Consider the following 18,894-nt stretch of genomic DNA (forward strand, 5'->3'; position numbering starts at 1 on the left):
TGTGGGTGCCCGTTCTCTCGTGTCTCTCTCATACACACGCACACACACACACACAAATACTTAAGGACAACTCTGCTGCCTTTATTCACTTGCTATTTACAAACAGAAAGGAAGGAGAGGTGTTGAAATGCTGAATAATAGTTTCTGATACAGTTATTGTATAGCATCGCATGAGCAGTCGGTGACACTATTGGAAGTTTACTCTTGGCCAAGAGTAATTTGCAAGAGTAATTTGCAAATGCTAGAATTTGCATCAGGCTCCAAGAACTTCAACTGAACTTTCCCTTCAGTTGGTGACATTTTAATAAACAAATTTTATACAACAATCGGAGACTTACACTCCCCCCAAAGCGATTCTGAAGGATGACTGAAGTGCTTTCAACCATCCAACTTAAAGTAGCCTGCTGTCAAGAGTTGCAAACTACCTCAAAACTATTTTTAAGTAGGCCTTTTTAGAACCGTATTCAATGATTATTTTTCATCTACAGAAAAACAGATTAGCACATTGCTGAAAAAACAGTTTTCTGAAAAATGAAGGTTGGTGCAGGAGAAGATAAGGGGCTGTTGAGAATCCCCACAAATTTAGAGCCCTATGAACTAATGTGTGGATATTGAATAAGGCTCTTGACCAAAATCACTGATGTGCATATTTTCTCTACTGTCTGCTGATGGAGAGCTAGTAACTGGAGAATGATTCCATTCTATATACTGGCCGGAATAGAAATGTACACACAGTATACAGTGATTAACAATATACAGAGGAGATTCAAAAACAGATTCGCGTGACATAAGGCTCAAGGACCTCTGTGGAATAATCTCTATTTCCAGACAAGTAGTTTCAAAGGAAAACACACCTACTGACAGTGGCAAACAAACAAACAATCCAGGGTAACCCTTTTTTTTTCCTGATTAAAGATTCTGTCCCAGTTGAAGACTTTATGGTCAAATACTCTGTTAGAATCAAAGGAAAATAGACTCAACTTTGGTGAAACCAAACAGGGTCTTAATGCCATCAGGAAAAATTCAAGGGGTCATATTTGAAAGCAGGATTCCCAAAGTAATGGCCAGATGGAAGTTGCAGTCCAGCACCTCAAGAAGGCACCAGGTTGGAGAAAGCAAGTCAGTGAATTTCCACTGAGAAACAAAATGTACCACAACACATCTTTCTATCATAGAGAAACTGCACAAATATTTAGTATGAGGAATTGTTTTTCAGATAATCGAACTGCTTTCTTGCTGATTTATTATTTACTCTGGAGAAGGGCATGTATACAGTTTGGGTGCAAAGAATCACACCAAATCCTTGACCAAAACAATCATGGATGTGGACAATTTTGCCATAACAATGGATAAATTGATTTGTAGATCATCACAGCGGGATTTAGTTTACCCTCCCACCAGAATAAAAAGCTGACCCAGTACCCAACCCCATCATATTTTTAGGAAGGGGGGGGACACGCTTATCTGAATAGCGCCCTCAAATACTTTCTAGGGTTGCTTGCTTCGTATTGCAATTTTCCCAAAGGAACTGATGTAGAAAAGTAGCATCAATAGCACACTGACAGCTGTGACTTACTAATAGGAAAAGGAACCAAGCACTAGTAAATAAAGCAACACCTGGCCAAGAACCTTAAAAGTCCCTTTTTAGTCAGGGACTGCCACATACAGTTAGTCCAAGTTACACTCAGTCGAAGCGCAGCTGGTGTTGCCTAGAGGCATCCTAAATGCATCTGAACAATGGTAACATGCCCCAAAAGAACCATATTCTAGCTTTAAGAATTCATGAACGTAAAAAGGCATTTTTCCTCCTGAAAAAATTCCTGAAATCTCTCTCTGGACTAGATTTCTGCAAAAAATGGCTTAAGAGACGGGGAGTTTTCTCCCTGTTTTAAGGGGAAATACACACGCGCATACAAACACAAACTAACCACAGCACCAGCCTGTCACTAGGGTAACAAGAATCGAAAATGCATTGTTAAGTTGCACTATATTAGCAGCAGAAGAAACTTTCTGAGGATAAAAGGCCAGAAATTTAGATGCATCTCTTAATTACAACAATCAAGTACACAGGGTTGCAAACTGCTCATGGCCAAGGCTGTTCTAAGGGAGACCCACAATCTGCTGCTGACTCTTCAGCAACCTCACACAAGTAGAAAAAGTTGTCTCGAGTAGACCTTAAGGCAGCCTTTCCTGATATCATCCTCCAAGTATATTAGCCTCCTAATAATTCTGCATTATCCTCACTGAGCAGGGCTGCCTTTATCATCTCCATTCTGGATATGATCAGGGTCCTAATCTGACATATCGGGTCAGATCAGGTCACTAAAGTAAATTCACACTTTACTTTCCCTTGAAAGCCAGCAAACACACACACACACACACTGCAAGTGTTTCTCAAACAGGGCCCTTTTAAGAGGTTTGGACTTCAACTCCCAGAATTGAAGTCCAAACCTCTTAAAAGGGCCCCGTTTGAGAAACACTGAACTGGGAGGTCAGTTGATCAGCCTGTTTTAGCTCTGTTATTTTCTCAGGGTCAAGGATTGTCTTGAAATGCTGCTTGCCATGCAAAAGGCTCAACCTCCCCACCCTCAGCCCCCCAGCACCACCTTCAGGCTGTGTATACAATTACCCCAAAGAGAACAAGTCATTTGTCCTGCTACACAACTGGAAGGGGACAAGGGCAATAGGAACAAAGCCCTACTGCTCCGCTGATATACCACCACCTAAGACGCCTTAGTCACCCACCTGCCTGCCTGCCAGAAATGTGGGGAGGGGGAAATCTCTTTGGTGGGGGTGGGGATCACTTCGCATGAGGGTTGAGTTTCCTCCAGGAGAGTGACTAGATGTAAAAGCAGCTACATTCAGTGCAGGGAATCCACCCAGCCAGATTGCCAACACAAACAGGAGAGATTGCCAGCCTCAGTCCAGCAAGGCCGACATGCATCTGGATGTAGAGCACGTGCGATCTGGGAGTGCTTGCCCAATCCGGGTCTGCCGAAGGGGGAGCCCATCCTTTCACTGTGGCAGAACAAGCTGGCGGTCTCAGGTGGTGCTGGTGGGGGCGGGGGGGGGAAGGGAGCGCCGAGCCTGCCCGATGGCGGAATTTCCAGCAGCGCCTGCTATGTGTAGAAGATGATCTCTGGGATCTGTCCATCTTCCACCGAGGTGCCGTTGTTGTTGCCGGCAGCATAGCAGAAAGTAAAACAGGTCTTTGTCCCCGTGGTTGGTGACTCGTGGACCACCTTCCGCAATCCTTTGGTTCCATAGTGAGAGTCCGGTCCCTATATATGAAGCATTGAAACATGAAGTTGTAAGAGGGCCTTCGTTTAGTCAGGAGGCTGATCTGCTGAGCTTGGACCAGCCCCGTGACGCTTACGGGCTACAGCAGGCAAGAGCAACCCAACCCCCTCAAGTGCCCGCAGCCAGTGGTTTATTTTCAATTATTGCCTTTCTGCTTTTCCTCTCAGAGTCCCAAGGTAGCCCCACCCCAAAGAATACAGGCAGTCCTTGACTTATGACAACGGAGCCTAAAATTTCTGTTGCTACGCGGGAGAGTTGTTCCGTGTGCTTTGCTGCAGTTTACAATCTTTCTTGCTTTCTTGTTAAGTGAATCACTGCAGTTGTTAAGTTAGTAACACAACTGTAAAGTGAATCTGGCTTCCCCATTGACTTGTCAGAAGGTCGCAAAAAGGTGGTCACATGACCCCGGGACACTGTAACCGTCATAAATATGAGGCAGTTACCAACAATCTGAATTTTGATCACGTGACCATAGGGATGCTGCGACGGTCGTGTGAAACATGGTCATAAGTTACTTTTTCAGTGCTGTTGTAACTTCAGTCACTAAACAAATGGCTGTAAGTCAAGGACTACCTGTACCTTACAAGAATAACCAGTCACCCAGGTTCTCTGCTTACACCCTCTCACCATCATGAAGGGCCCCCACCCAGGGACACTCAGGACTATAAACAGGGCACAATAACTAGCACATCTTAAAATCGGCCTCCTGAGCTGTTCCTTTGCTTTCTCCCCACCAAGCAAAGCAAATTCAGAAAAAGCTCCGGAGCTGCTCTCTCAAGAACATTCCCTCTTCCGAGGCTCTGAGCACCTTCAGCGTTGCACAGGCTGTGTAGCTGACAGTGGGCAGGATCTCCACGGGCTCCTTAAACATCACTCTGAAAGTATTGGAGGATCCGTCGCAGCTAAACCCAGTGTCGTTTTGGCCCAGGATGGTGTTGCTGTCTGTGTGAATTATCTGAAAAGGTGGAAGGAAAAGGGACAGGAAATGGAAAATGTAATCATTATTTTTGGGGGACATATGGGTTTTTAAAACATTTCCAATATACATTAATGGAAGAAGTCTAACTTTGCTTATAAGAAAAACAGCAATGTGCCTTTCTGACAAGGCCTGGGGCAGGGATGGCAAAGCCTATGACACCAGAGTCAAAGTTGACACGCCACAATATTTTGGGTGGCACACCAGTGTTCACCAACACCCATTATTCACAACTGTTTTCAAAAGCATGCTCCATAATTTTCAGAGGCTGGGAAGGCCACATGAGAATGGGTGTGCTTGTTCTGGGGAACACAAACAGAATAACAAGAGTTGGAAGGGACCTTGGAGGTCTTCTAGTCCAACCCCCTGCCTAGGCAGGAAACCCTCTACCATTTCAGACAAATGGTTGTCCAATCTCTTCTTAAAAACGTCCAGTGTTGGAGAATTTACAACTTCTTGAGGCAAGTTGTTCCACTGATTAATTGTTCTGTCAGGAAATTCCTCCTTAGTTCTAAGTTGCTTCTCTCCTTGATTGGTTTCCATCTGTTGCTCCTTGTCCTGCCTTCAGGTGCTTTGGAGAATAACTTGACTCCCTCTTCTTTGTGGCAGCCCCTGAGATACTGAAACCCTGCTATCATGTCACCCCAGTCCTTCTTTTAATTAAATTAGACATACCCAATTCCAGCAACTGTTCCTATGTTTTAGCCTCCAGTCCCCTAATCATCTTTGTTGCTCTTCCCTGCACTCTTTCTAGAGTCTCAACCAGAGGTGGGTATTCAGCAGGTTCTGACCAGTTCTGGAGAACTGGTAGCAGAAATTTTGAGTTGTTCGGAGAGCTGGCAAATCCCACCTCTGACTGGAGATTTTACGTATCCTTCCCCTGCCATGCCCACCAAGCCACGCGCACAGAACCGGTAGTAAAAAAAAATTGAATCCCATCACTGGTCTCAACATCTTTTTTACATCATGGTAACCAAAACTGGATGCAGCATTCCAAGTGTGGCCTTACCAAGGCATTATAAAAGGGTATTAACACTTCACGCGATCTTGATTCTACCCCTCTGCTAATGCAACCTGTTAATGCAATACCCATAATTGGACTGTTTTACATATTAATATGTAAAGGATTGTTCCACTTGTGTTTGGGGATGTGACATGCCAGCAGTCAAGTAAGACATTTTCCAATTTTTTTGACCTGTGTGGAGCCCAAAAGGTTTGCCATCACTGGAGGAAATGATGTACCTGTATGTTCCCTCGTGTTGCTTCACAAACCACTCAGGCAAATCAAATCCAGAGTTACCTACCTGTATATTTACTTGGTAATCTGTGGGGCCATGGATCGAGCCATACAACCCAAATCCAACTATAAATATCCGCTTGTTGACGGAGAACCTGCAGAGTTTGCAAAATTAAAATTAAAAAAAAATTGAGAGACCAAATCAATGTGAAAGAAAAGAGGCTACTCCAGTTATAATTTTTCCCCCCTTCTTTCTTCTTTGTCCTCTGGGAGGCAGCCTCCTTACTTTGAATACCCAATACTTCCAAAACCTGAGAGTTGAAAATAACTTAGCAAGTCAGCAATAGCCCCCAATCCAGATCTGCATACCATTGTTTCAAATAAAAATTAATGGAATGGAAACAAAAACCCGGAACAAACCTTTGAAGTGGTGCCAGATGCTTGTTACTTTATGCATCTGATTACCATTTGTTTTGTTTCCCAGAAGGACCTAAAGGAAGGCTTTCCTTTACTCCAGTACAGGAAGTAAAGATGAATAAACTGATTAGCATCCATTTCAGGCTGTTCAACTGCAAGCCAACAATAAAATATGTTGGCATTATTGATCCACTTATTGTTACCAGAGTAAAAATCAACATATCATGGTCAGCTTGGGTGACACACTCGTCTTAGTTTAAACTCTTGCACAAAGTATCATAGAGAACAGGGGTGTCCAACCCTGGCAACTTTAAGAACTTCGACTCCCAGAATTCCCTCCATCAGCTGGGGAATTCTGGAAGCTGAAGTCTGCAAATCTTAAAGTTGCCAAGGTTGGACACCCCTGGTATAGATGGGGCATTAACTGGGATGTAGATGAGACATTAATTGTATGGAAGGCAGATCCCCCAGAGGGGAGGTACACCTGACCCTTTGCATCTATGAATCAGTAATTGTCCCCTTCTTAGCCCTATCCCACCATTGGAGTCCATCATCTGAAGCTAGCTTCATTTGTCTGCCTTTGGGCTTCAATGACATTCCCAGGATTGTATTTCCTTGCTCAAATTCATAGAGGTTCCAAAATTTTAACTTTTTAATTTAATTACTTTTCACCTAGTTTGTGTCCACTGTTGTCCCAGCCTCACCTACTTTCTGAATTCTGGGAATTCATTCAAAAGCAAAACATGGAAATTCTTCCCAAAGCTTCTTCCCTCCCTTTCTTCCCTGCCCCTCCCACACAGGGGCACTGTCATTTCTGTTAATGTATGCAATTCAGATGTCCAGATCTGCTTATATGACAGGCTGCTACTAATCATTGCATCAGACTGGGACAATCAGAAGTTATTCCAAAGTTTCCCAAGATGGTTGGATGAACCACAAAACTTCCCCATCCGGGAACCCAGTGATAGCTTGAAATTCTTGGTTTGGATAGTTTAAAACTTGCGGTCCGATTTAGGTATTGCCCGAAGAAATATGTACATAGTAACATTTTACCTATAAATGACTTTAGTTTTAATCGCAATATAACAAGGGCAAACAACCGCTTTAAACTAACGTAAAACTACTGTTTTAAACTCAATTGCAGAAAGTTTTATTTTTGTAACAGAGTCGTCAAAGTTTGAAATATTTTATCCGTTTCAGTTAATGGAACTATGGAATAACCATAGTTACCTAACGTTGTTTCGATAAATAATATATAAACCATGATAGCAAAGTTTAAATGTGTTTTTCACTTTAAACTCTAAATGATATAATTTGGGTGCGGTTGAGAAACTGCCATAAGAGGGAGCTAGAGAACCTGGATTGCTACTGGATTGATGGTTGATTGTTCTGCGTGTTCCCTGTTGCTGATGTCCAAGGAGGAAAGAGTTTTTGAATGTTGCATATCTAATCTACTGTGAGAAGATATTTACTGGACTGATTTATGGATTGACATTGTAAGTTAACTGACTTTTTTTTTCGACACTGGATTTTTGCAATTGAACAATCTCTGGACTGAACTGACTGAACACTAGTGAATGATATTTGGACTGTTTGACCCTGCTAAACTCTTAATGGAATAAACTATTCAACTAATACAGTGTATCCGTTTTTACTGAGTGTGTAAACTAAAAACGCTTTCTCTCATATTCGCCTGAATGCCTGACTGCTGTGCACATTCTGCTAGGGTATATCCCTAACAGTCTCAGCTACTAACTTTCACAATTTTAGTCTAACTTACCGTATTTGCCGGCGTATAAGACGACTGGGCGTATAAGACGAGCCCCAACATTTCCACTCAAAATATAGTTTTTGTTATATACTCGCCGTATAAGACGACCCCCCACTTGGAGGCATGCTTTTCAAGGCAAAAAGTCGTCTCATACGCCGGCAAATACGGTAAGTTGTAACACTTGGGGTATTCTGGATATAATTCTTGATTGACACCCCCAACCCCTTTCCCCCAAACTTACAAAGCCACCAAAATGCTTTAGAGAGGCAGCTTCGCCTTTCTCAGGCTGGCACTCAATTCCTCTCCCTTTCTTTGTGACAGCCCCGCGTGCGTGCCATCGGGACTCCAAGGGTGGGGGATGGACAGCTGCCAACTCACTCACTCTCTCTCTCTCTCTCTCTCTCTCTCTCTCTCTCTCTCTCTGTGTGTGTGTGTGTGTGTGTGTGTGTGTGTGTGTGTGTGGAGGGTAATTCGGCTATCTCTGGCCTCCGCTCGGTTTTAAAGTCGCTTGGCCGGTTCCCAAGTCGCAAGCGCGCGCTGGCCGGGAGACGCGGCGCCGGTGGAAGCTCGGTGCAGGGGAGGCAGATCTTTCTCTCTTAAGCGGGGAGGGGAGGAGGGGACAAGAGGAGGGACGGGACGGGACAGGGGGCGGGAGGAGGGCGCTCGCCTTCTTCCACCGCCCACCGGACCCTTTTCTTCCCAAGGGGACCCTGGAAAGCAGCTCGGGAGCCGGGTGGCCCTGCCCAGCGGGGTCCCATCAGGAACTTCCTGAGGACATCCCCCCCGCCCCAAGCACAGCCCTCCCGGTCTTTCAAAGAGGGAGGGAGAAGCGGAGGAGCAAATTGCCGCCCCCGCCCCGCTGCCCAGAAGGAGGGCGCCACAGTCCACCCCCACCACCTTCTCCCCCCCACTCCCTGGGCCATTACGCGGCTCAGGGCTGGCTGGGCGAGCGGCCCGCCAGAGACCCTCCCGCTCCACCCCCACCCCACCTCCAGATTGGCCTCCGCAGCGCCCGAGCCGGGCGGAGGGTGGGTGGGTGGGTGGGAGGAGGAGGAAGAGAGACTCCGGCTGGGCTTGAAGGGGCTTCGCAAGTTGCGGAGCTCCGCCCGTCGCTCTTGCACCGAGTGACAATGTATTTACCGGCGTATAAGACGACCCCCCACTTGGAGGCATGTTTTTAGGGCAAAAAAGTCGTCTTATACGCCGGCAAATACGGTAACTTCGGTGGACCTCACCCCGTGTTTAAGAGGTCTCTGAGGGGGGCATGTGTAAGTGCACTGAGGTGCCTAATCGTCCCTGTCACATTTTATTTTTTTTCGTTTTGCTCATTTAAATGGGCAATTTTTGTTTGGCGAATAAACATATGAAAGATGTGCTTGGTCAATACAGCAGCGCTGGAAAGCATACCTGATCCGGTCGCTGGTCCCACTGTACCCCCAGCGGCTTTCCACCTGCTGAAAACGGTTGATGCTGCATTCCTTCCCTCTCAGGCAGCAGCGAGGGCGGTCGATGAACTCTACCCGGGGTTTGGGGTTGACAGTGAAATGAAGGAACAGGCTAACCACCTCCCGGTCCGTGAGGATCCCTGACTGAGCTGGCCCTGCAGAAAGCAGAAAGGAACTCTGACAACCGTGGTGGGAGGATCATTGCTTTCGTTGAGATACATTTTTTTCCCCTTGCTTTTCCTTCCAGAAACCAGCTCTCTCTTTAGGATCAGGTAGTCCTCGACTCATGACAGCAATTGGGATTGGGATTTATATGGCTAAGCGATGCAGTCGTAACCATGGCAATCCCTGCAGCTCCAGTCGCTACTGTGGACTGAATCCCACAGCTGTTAGCTGAGGCAACTTCCTTCCCATAACCAAAGCCTGTAGAAAAGTCGGCCAGTCAGTCCCAGGCCCACAGGCAGGGAAATGGCTGGGTCCCCAAGAGGCATGGGGCAGCACCATGGAAGAGGGATGAAGCTGCGAAGGTGTGAGGGGGTGAGGGGGTGCATGAGAGGGGCCATGGGGGGTCAGGGAGGATGCACAAGGATGCAAGGGAGTTGCAAAACGCACAGCATAGGTTAAGGAGGGTGCTATAGGGAGCAGGAGAGTGATCTAAATATCTGGAGGCTGCTCCAGAGATGAGGGATCATCAGATGGATGCAGGGAAGCGGATGTTCAGATTTAGATACGGATGCAAAGGCTCACGGTATAAATTGCAAGACAGAAAGTATGACCTTGTTTCATCTGGGTAAGTGTGGGTATATAGGAAGGCAGGCATTCATAGTTTGGTTACAACTGTCTCTTCGCCACCTGCCTTCTAGTGCAGAATGAACAACATGCCCTATTAGAAGCAAACAGGAATATTTGGTGTGGTAAGCAGGACATACAGACCGCCCTGTTACCTAAACTGCCATTATTATTATTATTATTTGTTTTATTTTGGCTGTAAGGAGCTGGTAAGGACAGGGAATCAGGATCAAAACAAAGGAGCAGAGAAATATATACAAATACACAAATGCCCTCACTGGCATAAAGTTATTAACCCACCAGATCTCTGTAGATTTAAAACCCTACTTTTGAGAAACAGTCCTCAAATACCTGCAGCAAATTCCTCGATTGTCATCAAAGGGAAGCGAATGAGGGAAAGAGCGTTGCCCAAAGTTTTCCGCTTGTTCTCTGGTATCACCTGCAACTGTTGCCGCTGGCACTCAGCCTCTGACCACCTGACCACTGCGTTGAAGAGGCGCACCTCCCGGATGCCAAGGCTGTCTCGCTCCAAAACTGCAACCAAGGTGTCTATCAGACAAAGAGAGCGTCACTACCAGCAAGATTCATCACTCATAGCTATTTGGGGATAAAGATAAACGTTGTGGGGAGGGGTTTAATGTTTTCACTCTCTATCGAAACGAGCCAGTGTTGAAAATCTCCTAACTTCAAATACTTAATAGACTGAACTACCAGCTCAGGAAGTGCTCTACACCTCCACTTTATAGAGAATCCTGGAGAATCAGTCCTTTATACAGGCACCTGCCAGGCCTCATTTGAGCCTAGCGCACTTTTTAGAAAAACACACCTACAGGAGAGCCAAGATAAAGAGTACACAGCACCTTGGCCAGCGGAGGCCTGGAGGGAAATCACAAGCAGAACCCAAGGCAATTTGAAGAGATCAGAATAACAGAATTGGAAGGCTCCTTGGAGGTCATCTAGTCCCAACATCTTGCTCAAGCAGGAAACCCTATACCATTTCAGACAAATGAGTATCCAATCTCTTCTTCAAAACCTCCAGTGTTGGAGCATCCACAACTTCTGGGAGGCAAGTCATTCCACTGATTCTCCCAGAGAAAAAGGACCCTTCCAACTGTTTGCATATCAACCTTCCAGATGACAAACTGGCAAGAGGTGGGGGGGGGAGAGGCAATCCACATCAATCACCCAGAGATAATGATGGCAAGTTGCTGCAACTGTTATCTTCCTTCCAGAAGCTTCTTGCTCCCTACATATACCGCCCTGTTGTTCTACAGAGCTTGGGGGAATTTAACCTAAGAAATCTACCTTTTTTTGCTGGCAACTTTCCACATAGAAAAAGTAGCAAGACAATGCATTTTGTAACATCATGTGCTGCTGGTGAGCAGCTAGGACCAAATGCCCTCTTTGTCCACCGCTTGACGCAAAAGCACGGGGAGGTTGAGACTGACTTGGTCAATGTTCAAATGCTACTCAAGAGGAAGGCATTTCGTTTGCTCCACTTCAGGAAAAAGGACTCATCATATGATTATTATATGCCCCTCTATACAGAAATTAAAAAAATCCCTCTACAAAGAAACTTATGTTTCACAAGTCAAGCTAAATCAGAACTTTTCTTGACAGGTCAATTTTCCATGGATAACATTTTTTTTTTTCCTTAACCTAATATGTGTGGAAAAACGGTCATGCATAGGATAATATTTGTCTCTATTTCACAGATTAATGCTTGAATCTCTACTCAGAATCTCTTAGGTTTCATCTAAGGCAGGGGTGGGCAACTATGGCCCTTTTATGAATTATGGACTTCAACTCCCAGATTTCCTGAGCAAGCCATGCTTGCTCAGGAATTCTGGGAGTTGAAGTCCATAATTCATAAAAGGGCCATAGTTGCCCACCCCTGATCTAAGGGAAGGTTCTGCTGAACTTTTAAAAAGACCTTCCACAGCACAAAAACCCTCGTTTGTTTCCTGAGATGGTAGCAGAAGGCTGCACCTAAATTGTAAACATTCACACCCATCCCTTCAATGCAGTAACTTTAAGGACTGGCACCTGAATGACTTTGTTATTTTCTTCAACGTTTCATCTGTCTGTAAACAATTCCAAGAGCTATCAAACTGAAGAGCTGAATAAACTTCCTTTAAACTGCACTAGAAATACAACTGACACCTGCAACCTGCATAAATAAGACAAACTAAACAGGCTAACAATTTTGCATAATCTGTTCTCATTTTACTTGACAGTGGCAGGGACAAGAGCCTAAATAGAGGTTTTAACAGGCCTTAATTTAAACTGCTTATCTTACAGCTGGGTGTACCTTGACAAGCACACAGAAGGACACCTCTATTAATTCTGTCAGCTCAGGGAACAGGAGAAGCACCCAAGCAAAAGAAAACTAGCACAAACTATTGGAACATCTTTTCAGTTCTGAGAAAAGCTTACCCAGGTCAATATCAGTGAAGCCTTCCGCATTGATGGCATCCGAGGTGTTTTTATCTATGTTTTCCAAGCAAAGGCTGGCCAACTGGGGCTCATCGAAGAGTCTTGCCTAAGAAATAGCCATCAACCAGTAACAATAAATGGAAGGAGCACATGGTGGTGTGTGTTAACTTCAGGACTTTTTAACCCCATTCCATTCCCTACTTTGTAGGAGGGTGAAGATTCATACATATAAATGCTCTGTATGCACAAAAGGATGGGATAAAAATGTCATACAAATATACATTTCTACAAAATTCATATGAAGTGGTAACCAACCATACGTCATAGTTTATGCATTTGGGATTGGGTTAAATTAAATCTGATGGTGTCATGACATCCAAGCCATGTGAGCTACAGTTTCCTTAAGGACTTCACCACTTTGTCTGTGGTTTGCAAATATATTTGTGACGGTTTGCAAATTATTATTTCAGCCAACTGTACACCTTAGGATTGCAAATGTTACTGAGGCCATGTGCAACAAATAAAAGGAAAACAAATTATTAAAACGGACACATAGATCCATATTTAAATGTTAAAATCATTGGCATCAATTCATAGAACCAAATAAGACACGAAAGTAGGCCCATTCTTAGGTTGAATTTCAATTCTGCCTCAACTGCATCCCATGGTTTGTTAAGCAACACCAGAAAAAGTCCTTTCACTTGGATACACACTGCGGGCGCCACATGCACTCCACTGATGCTAGCAAGTACTAAGGCACCACTAACTTGGTGGATCTTTTTGCTTTCTCCTCAGTTTTTAACTTTAACCAGAAGTCATGAAAGTCTCTAGGCTTTACCATGGAGGTTCATAAGGATCTGTCCCAGCAGCAGATGAAAACTGATAGCTTTGCAAGGAATTGATCAGAGAAGGTGGGGAACTACAAGTAATCCTTGACTTATGACCAGTTAGGTCTGGAACATCTGTTCCATTAAGTAATGCAATTGTTAAGTCCAGTCAGATCCAATTTTGCAATCTTTTTGCTGTTGTTGTTCAGCAAATCACACGGTCATTAAATGAATCTGGCTTCCCATGGATTGTGCTCGCAGAAATCCCCTGGGAAGGTCACAAATGGCAATCACACGATCCCAAGAAGCTGCAACTTCATAACGATATGGCCAGTTGACAAATTTCAAACATGTGACCATGGGGATGCAATGACATAAGTGCGAACATAAGTCAGGTTTTTTCAGTGCTGTCGTAACTTCAAAAAGTTGTTAAAACAAATGGTCATAAGTCGAGGACTACCTGTAGCCAGTGTTAGCATCCTCCTCAACTCACACCAAGAACTTTCAACAGAAAAGGCTAGTTGAGAGGCAAAGATGTTCAAATATACCTGGGTTAAAAGCATGAATGCATTATCTGCTCTGAGGTTTTTCTTCAGAAACTCTACACAGTGAGCCTCAAGGGCAGGGACTGCGTATTTTTTTGCAGTGTAAAGAGTCGTCATCACAGTCTCTGGCCCAATCTGAACTTCATCTGAATAAAGAAACCTAAGAGGAAAAATGGAGAGGGAGGAGAAGAAAAAATATTATTCCGCTCAAAAGCCACATTATTTACTGGAGAAAATACATCAGAAATGTCAGATTATTAGTTGTTGTGCAGAAGGTCCTTCTATTGTCTAATTAAAAGGTGAATTCCCATTGTGTACCAATTCAATAACAGTTTTTTAAAAAAAAAAAAAATTAACAGGACTATTAATCTCATCTGTAAATCCATGAGGACTAGGAGCAATATTTTTAAAATTGGAACTCTTTAGACATAGTATGCTGCCCTGGGCAGCACACTGGCATATGAGGTACATATTTTTTATTTATTACACTTCTGACTTTGATTTGCATATTTTAAAACCAAGCCAGTCAGTGACTTTTGCGGCCAAGATATTCTAATCCCTGTCTCCAAACATTACTCTGACAAATCTGAAAACCTGCATTTGTTTAAAAATGTTTACATTTGGGTTTTTTTAATACTTAATTCAATATCCATTACATTGCCTGCCTTTCTGACAGGACACATGAGACGCTCAGATCCAGATATATCTAGCAGTTAATTAAATTGCAATACCAGGCTGATCATAATGGTACAATTTTGGGATTGTGACTCACCAGTTTTCTTTCCCATATCTTTACGAAGGGCTTATAAACTATACATGAATGGAACCCACACTTATAAGACCTCTAGCTTGACAAAGAGAAACAGATGTTATATTGCCAAGTTTTGAGGGTAAAATAAATGTGATATCGGGCCTGGAAGTAGAAGTAGAAATGAGGAAGAAGGGGAAAAATCTTTCAATACAGTACTCCTGATATTTTAAGATTCAAGCCCCAACATTTCAGATATGCATTTTAAAAGCATGCGAGCCAAAAGAAATTAATCTGATCCAGGCTAAAAAAAAGGGGGTATATGAAAAATCAGAGAGAGAAGCCATAAATACTGGGGCTGGGGAGGGGGAAGGAAACCAGTTTTAAAAGCCCTAAAAATACAGAATTGCCATCTAGGACACCGCATGTCTTCCTAAAAGAACTATAAAGACCCTTTTTAAAATATGTATTTAAATTAAAAATGATGCCCAGGATAGCACTGCACCAACCCTATTGCAGAAAGGTTGGGGTGTGGAGGGGGGGGTGGAATCACTTAACTTGCATAAAAGCAGGCTTACTTCAGCAAAGCTAAGAAAGCAGCAGGCTCTACATCAGGTAATTCTATCTCCGTGGAGGTTGTAGCCATCCCGCCATTGAACATTGCATCAAAGACCGCACTGCCCACAGCCAGCACAAACCTGACATATGAAAACACAAACAAGAAAAGCCTCACTGGACTGGATTCCGTTTTCAACCTTTCATCTATTTTTATTCCATAGTTAGTACCCTGTTTCATTCCCCCAGGTTTACATAAATGATACTGAGAATGATGCTGAAAATTCATTCAATCGGATTTCAGGACATCAGTCACACAGGCTGAAATAAAAGTGGATACTTTAACCATGGTGGTTATAGCACACAATGTCTAAATAAAGTGGCTTAAAGTTAGTTTAAATGGTATATATGTTGTGAGAAATCTCCCTGGGTTCCTTTCTCCGAGGAAAGAAGGAGCAAAAACCAGCCACTTGGGAAGAAGTTTCTCTATTTTATTTGGGTCAGAAATAGTACAAAGCTTGTTTCTGGGACAGCTGGCAACGGACTGGCATATCAGGAAGGTTTATATACATTCTTTGGCTGTTGAGCCATATGTTCTCATGACCATGAGAAAGCAGGAAATATAGCTTTTATGGTTAGAGGAAACACAGTATTCTGATTGTTACCTTCTTTATATCAGCAGGGATGTTCTTGGCCAGGCAGAGGTGCTAAATTCTACTTCCTGCCTGTCAATGATCTATTGACTTTAAGGAAACATTGTATTTTATAAGTGGAGATGGGTTTCTCCAGAATCAGAAGGCTGGACTCCAGATCAGAAGGCTGTTAAAAGGAGCGGGAGGGGACAGTTCAAAGACTTTTTAACTTCTGTCAATAAATGTTTTACAAGGGTGTTAAGGTTTACTCTTCTAAATCCTTAACACCAAATTCAGGGCCTTTTATCAAAAGCTGTTTTGCTATAGGAAAAAAATATCAAGAACAAAGTATGGGAGACAAACACGTTATTGGCCTCATGATGCAAAAATGAGTACAGGTAGTCCTTGACTTACAACAGTTCACTTAGTGATCGTTCAGTGACAACATCACTGAAAAAAGCGAATTATGACCATTTTTCACACTTACAACTGTTGCAGCATCCCCACGGTCATGTGATTTACATTCTGATGCTTGACAACTGACTTTCATTTATGACGGTTGCAAAAGGGGATCGATCCCCTTTTGCAACCTTCAGATAAGCAAAGTCAATGGGGAAACCGGATTCACTTAACAACCGTGTCACTAATTTAACAACTGCAGTGAATCACTTAACAAATGTGGCAAGAAAAGTCGTAAAATGGGAAAAAACTCATTTAACAAATTTCTCACTTAGCAACGTAAATTTGGGGCTCAATTGCAGTCGTAAGTTGAGGACTACCTGCCCAAGCCTGGTTTAAAAACTGTTCATATTCTGGAAAAAATGTTACTGTCATGTAAGTATTAGTCTTTAATTCTGTAAAGCTGTGTGCAATTCAGGTTCAGGAAAAATGTCCTGTTTGGTATCTTAACATGCATAAAGAGAGTTTTAAACAGGAACCTTTCATTTTACAATTGCTCCCCTAACTCTTAGCAACCATCAGCTCTGTTGTACAAAAGTGTCATGAGATGCACTGCACTCCTGGTCGAGATTCCATTCTTAAGGAGTACAAAGGCTCTATTTAGTAGCATGATTTCAGAATTATAGCAACACGTTAATGTGTGTACATGTTGAGGAAAATATGTGATGCTGCAAACTTACTGAAATTAATTCACATCAGTGTAAGATTTCACAGCGATACAGGCTAATAAATCTTTCCTAACTTCAAGTCAGGAACATGTTATTTAATAGTTCTATACTATTAAATCAAACAATACAATCAGACCACATCCCCACCCCTACCAGCAAATTAACCTCAGGCAAACCCAGCACAGACTGGCACCAACTTAGTGCTTGATCACTGGCTGCAAACGAACAAGCCAGACATAGCCCATCCCTTGGAATTGTTGTAGACCAAGTCCTCCCTGGAGTTTCCAACTGAACCATCCCTTCTGGGTAAGGTATTATTTTAAGTCTTGCCCATGGGTGCATTAAGCAAAAAATGGTCCATGGCCTCTTCAGTTCAGTTGTGATATTGCACAGACAAATCAGCAACCCCACGGTGTATCCGAACTCTGCATTTTAAAATGACCCGACTTTTATTTGTGAAAGCCAGGCCAAATTTAACTGTGTTTTGCCTGACTTCTGAACTCCTGCACCCTATTGGGCACAATCCTCATGCCCTCAACCCAGTCCCACCAACAAGCCACAAAACGGAAAACAGCCTTTCCAAAGCTATTTTGTCTGCAAAAACCTCTCCCTAATGCCTTCTGGTTTTTCCCCAACCTCTCCGCACCCTGATGCCAGCCCCCCTCTTCAACCCCTAACCATCCTACTTCATTCATTCCAATCTCCCCCAAGCCCCTTACTCTTCACCCCAAATCTGCCACCCCTGTTCCTTCCTCTAGCATCAGTTGGAGGACAAGAGAGGGGAACTCCCTTTTGCTGGAAGCCTCCAGCAGGAGCAAACCAGCCGTCCCTTGGGGATGCTTTAACTTGCTATTTTTGCACTGAGCAGGAGGGTGGACTCCATGATCTCAATGGCCCCTTTCCGCTGTAGGAACGGCCTCAATTTCACCTCTAAAGGTCTAAATTTCACCTCCAATGACTGACATCCCCCATAACACCTCCAGGGCCTCTACACTCTCCCTTCCCTACATGCGTACAGTCCTACTGATAGCTACTTTATTCTTAGCTCCAAGGACAGGACCTCCATCTTTTATCTTTCTCCTCCTTGAGGTGGGGAGGGCTCTGCACCCTCTTCCTCCTCCCTTTCCAATTCCCAAACACCCTGCCCAAGGAAAAATACCCGACTCCCCCATTTCTTTCCCGCCAACCCCCCACAAGAACCCCTTCCTCAGAAACAGAACCCCCCTCAACAAAAAAGGCCCCCTCTCCGACCTGTGGGCGGGGATGCGCTGGGCGCCGGCGCGGCCTTTGCCCACCAAGAAGTGGACGTCGCTGAGCACCTCGTTGTTGAACAGAAAGGAGAAGCGCTCCTGTACCGTTGGCTTCGTCGCCTGCCAGTTGTAGGCCGGCTCTCGCGGCCCGGGCGGCGGCGGCGAAGGCGAAGAAGAGGCCGGGCACGAAGGCGAAGCAGCAGCAGCCGCCACCGCCGCCGCCGCCCCGCTGGCCGCCACCGGCAGCGGGTTGGTGCTGCCCCTTCCTCCCGCTCCGTGGTTATGCGTAGGCCCGGAGGAGGAGGCCTGAGGCGAAGCAACGGCGAGAGGCGGGGACGGCAGCGCTGCCTGAGGCGGCGAGAGCAGCAGCAGAGGCCCGTCGCCGCTGTTGGAGCAGGAGGAGGGCGGTGGCGGCGCGGCCGCAGGCGAAGCGGGGAGCGGCGAGGGCTGCGGGGGCGGCCCGTTGCCGGCCTGAGGGGGCGACGGCGCCGATGCGTTGGAGGAGAGGCTGCCGCAGCCCCCGCCGCTTCCGACGGGCCCGGCTCCGGCCGCCATTTTGCGCGGAGGCGGCTGCCGGGGAGGGGCCGCCTGCAGCAGGAGGAGGGGGCGGCCGCCGGAGCCGCTGGAGAGGACGACGAGGGCGGCGGCCAGGAGGAGGCCCGAGCGAGGCGGCGGCGGTGGAGGAGGCGGCGGGGCGGCTGGGGAAGGCGGGCGGCGGCGGCGGCGGCGGCAGCAGCAGCGGCCGCGGCCCATGAGGCGGAGGAGCCCGAGCGGGCAGGGCGGCGGCGGTGGGTGAGGAGGAGGAGGAGGAGCTGCCATGCCTGCCCCGCTATTAATTA

General features: G+C 45.3%; 1 protein-coding gene across 1 annotated transcript; it reads right to left on the minus strand.

Annotated features, from left to right (window-relative positions):
- Window positions 1–60: 60 nt before the first annotated feature.
- BTBD2 (BTB domain containing 2) lies at window positions 61–18,823 on the minus strand. The gene is made up of 9 exons (XM_026681072.2): window positions 18,057–18,823; window positions 15,070–15,189; window positions 13,747–13,903; window positions 12,372–12,477; window positions 10,287–10,484; window positions 9,109–9,301; window positions 5,581–5,668; window positions 4,109–4,255; window positions 61–3,281 (listed from the first exon to the last, which is right to left on the minus strand). The coding sequence occupies exons 1-9, from the start codon at window positions 18,806–18,808 to the stop codon at window positions 3,120–3,122; spliced, it is 1,923 nt and encodes a 640-aa protein (XP_026536857.2). The 5' UTR covers window positions 18,809–18,823; the 3' UTR covers window positions 61–3,119.
- Between the last annotated feature and the right edge of the window lie 71 nt (window positions 18,824–18,894).

This window comes from Notechis scutatus, chromosome 1, assembly GCF_049901735.1.
Source record: "Notechis scutatus isolate UNSWTSFEM ecotype Mainland chromosome 1, rNotScu1.2, whole genome shotgun sequence".
Lineage (NCBI taxonomy): Eukaryota > Metazoa > Chordata > Lepidosauria > Squamata > Elapidae > Notechis > Notechis scutatus.

Coding starts and splice junctions, on each gene's coding strand:
- BTBD2 (XM_026681072.2), bottom strand. CDS start 18,808: ATGGGCCGCGGCCGCTGCTGCTGCCGCCGCCGCCGCCGCCGCCCGCCT. Junction 10,485..12,371: donor CTTCACTGATATTGACCTGG/GTAAGCTTTTCT, acceptor TTTGTCTGATAG/ACACCTTGGTTGCAGTTTTG. Junction 5,669..9,108: donor GGGACCAGCGACCGGATCAG/GTATGCTTTCCA, acceptor CAAACTCTGCAG/GTTCTCCGTCAACAAGCGGA.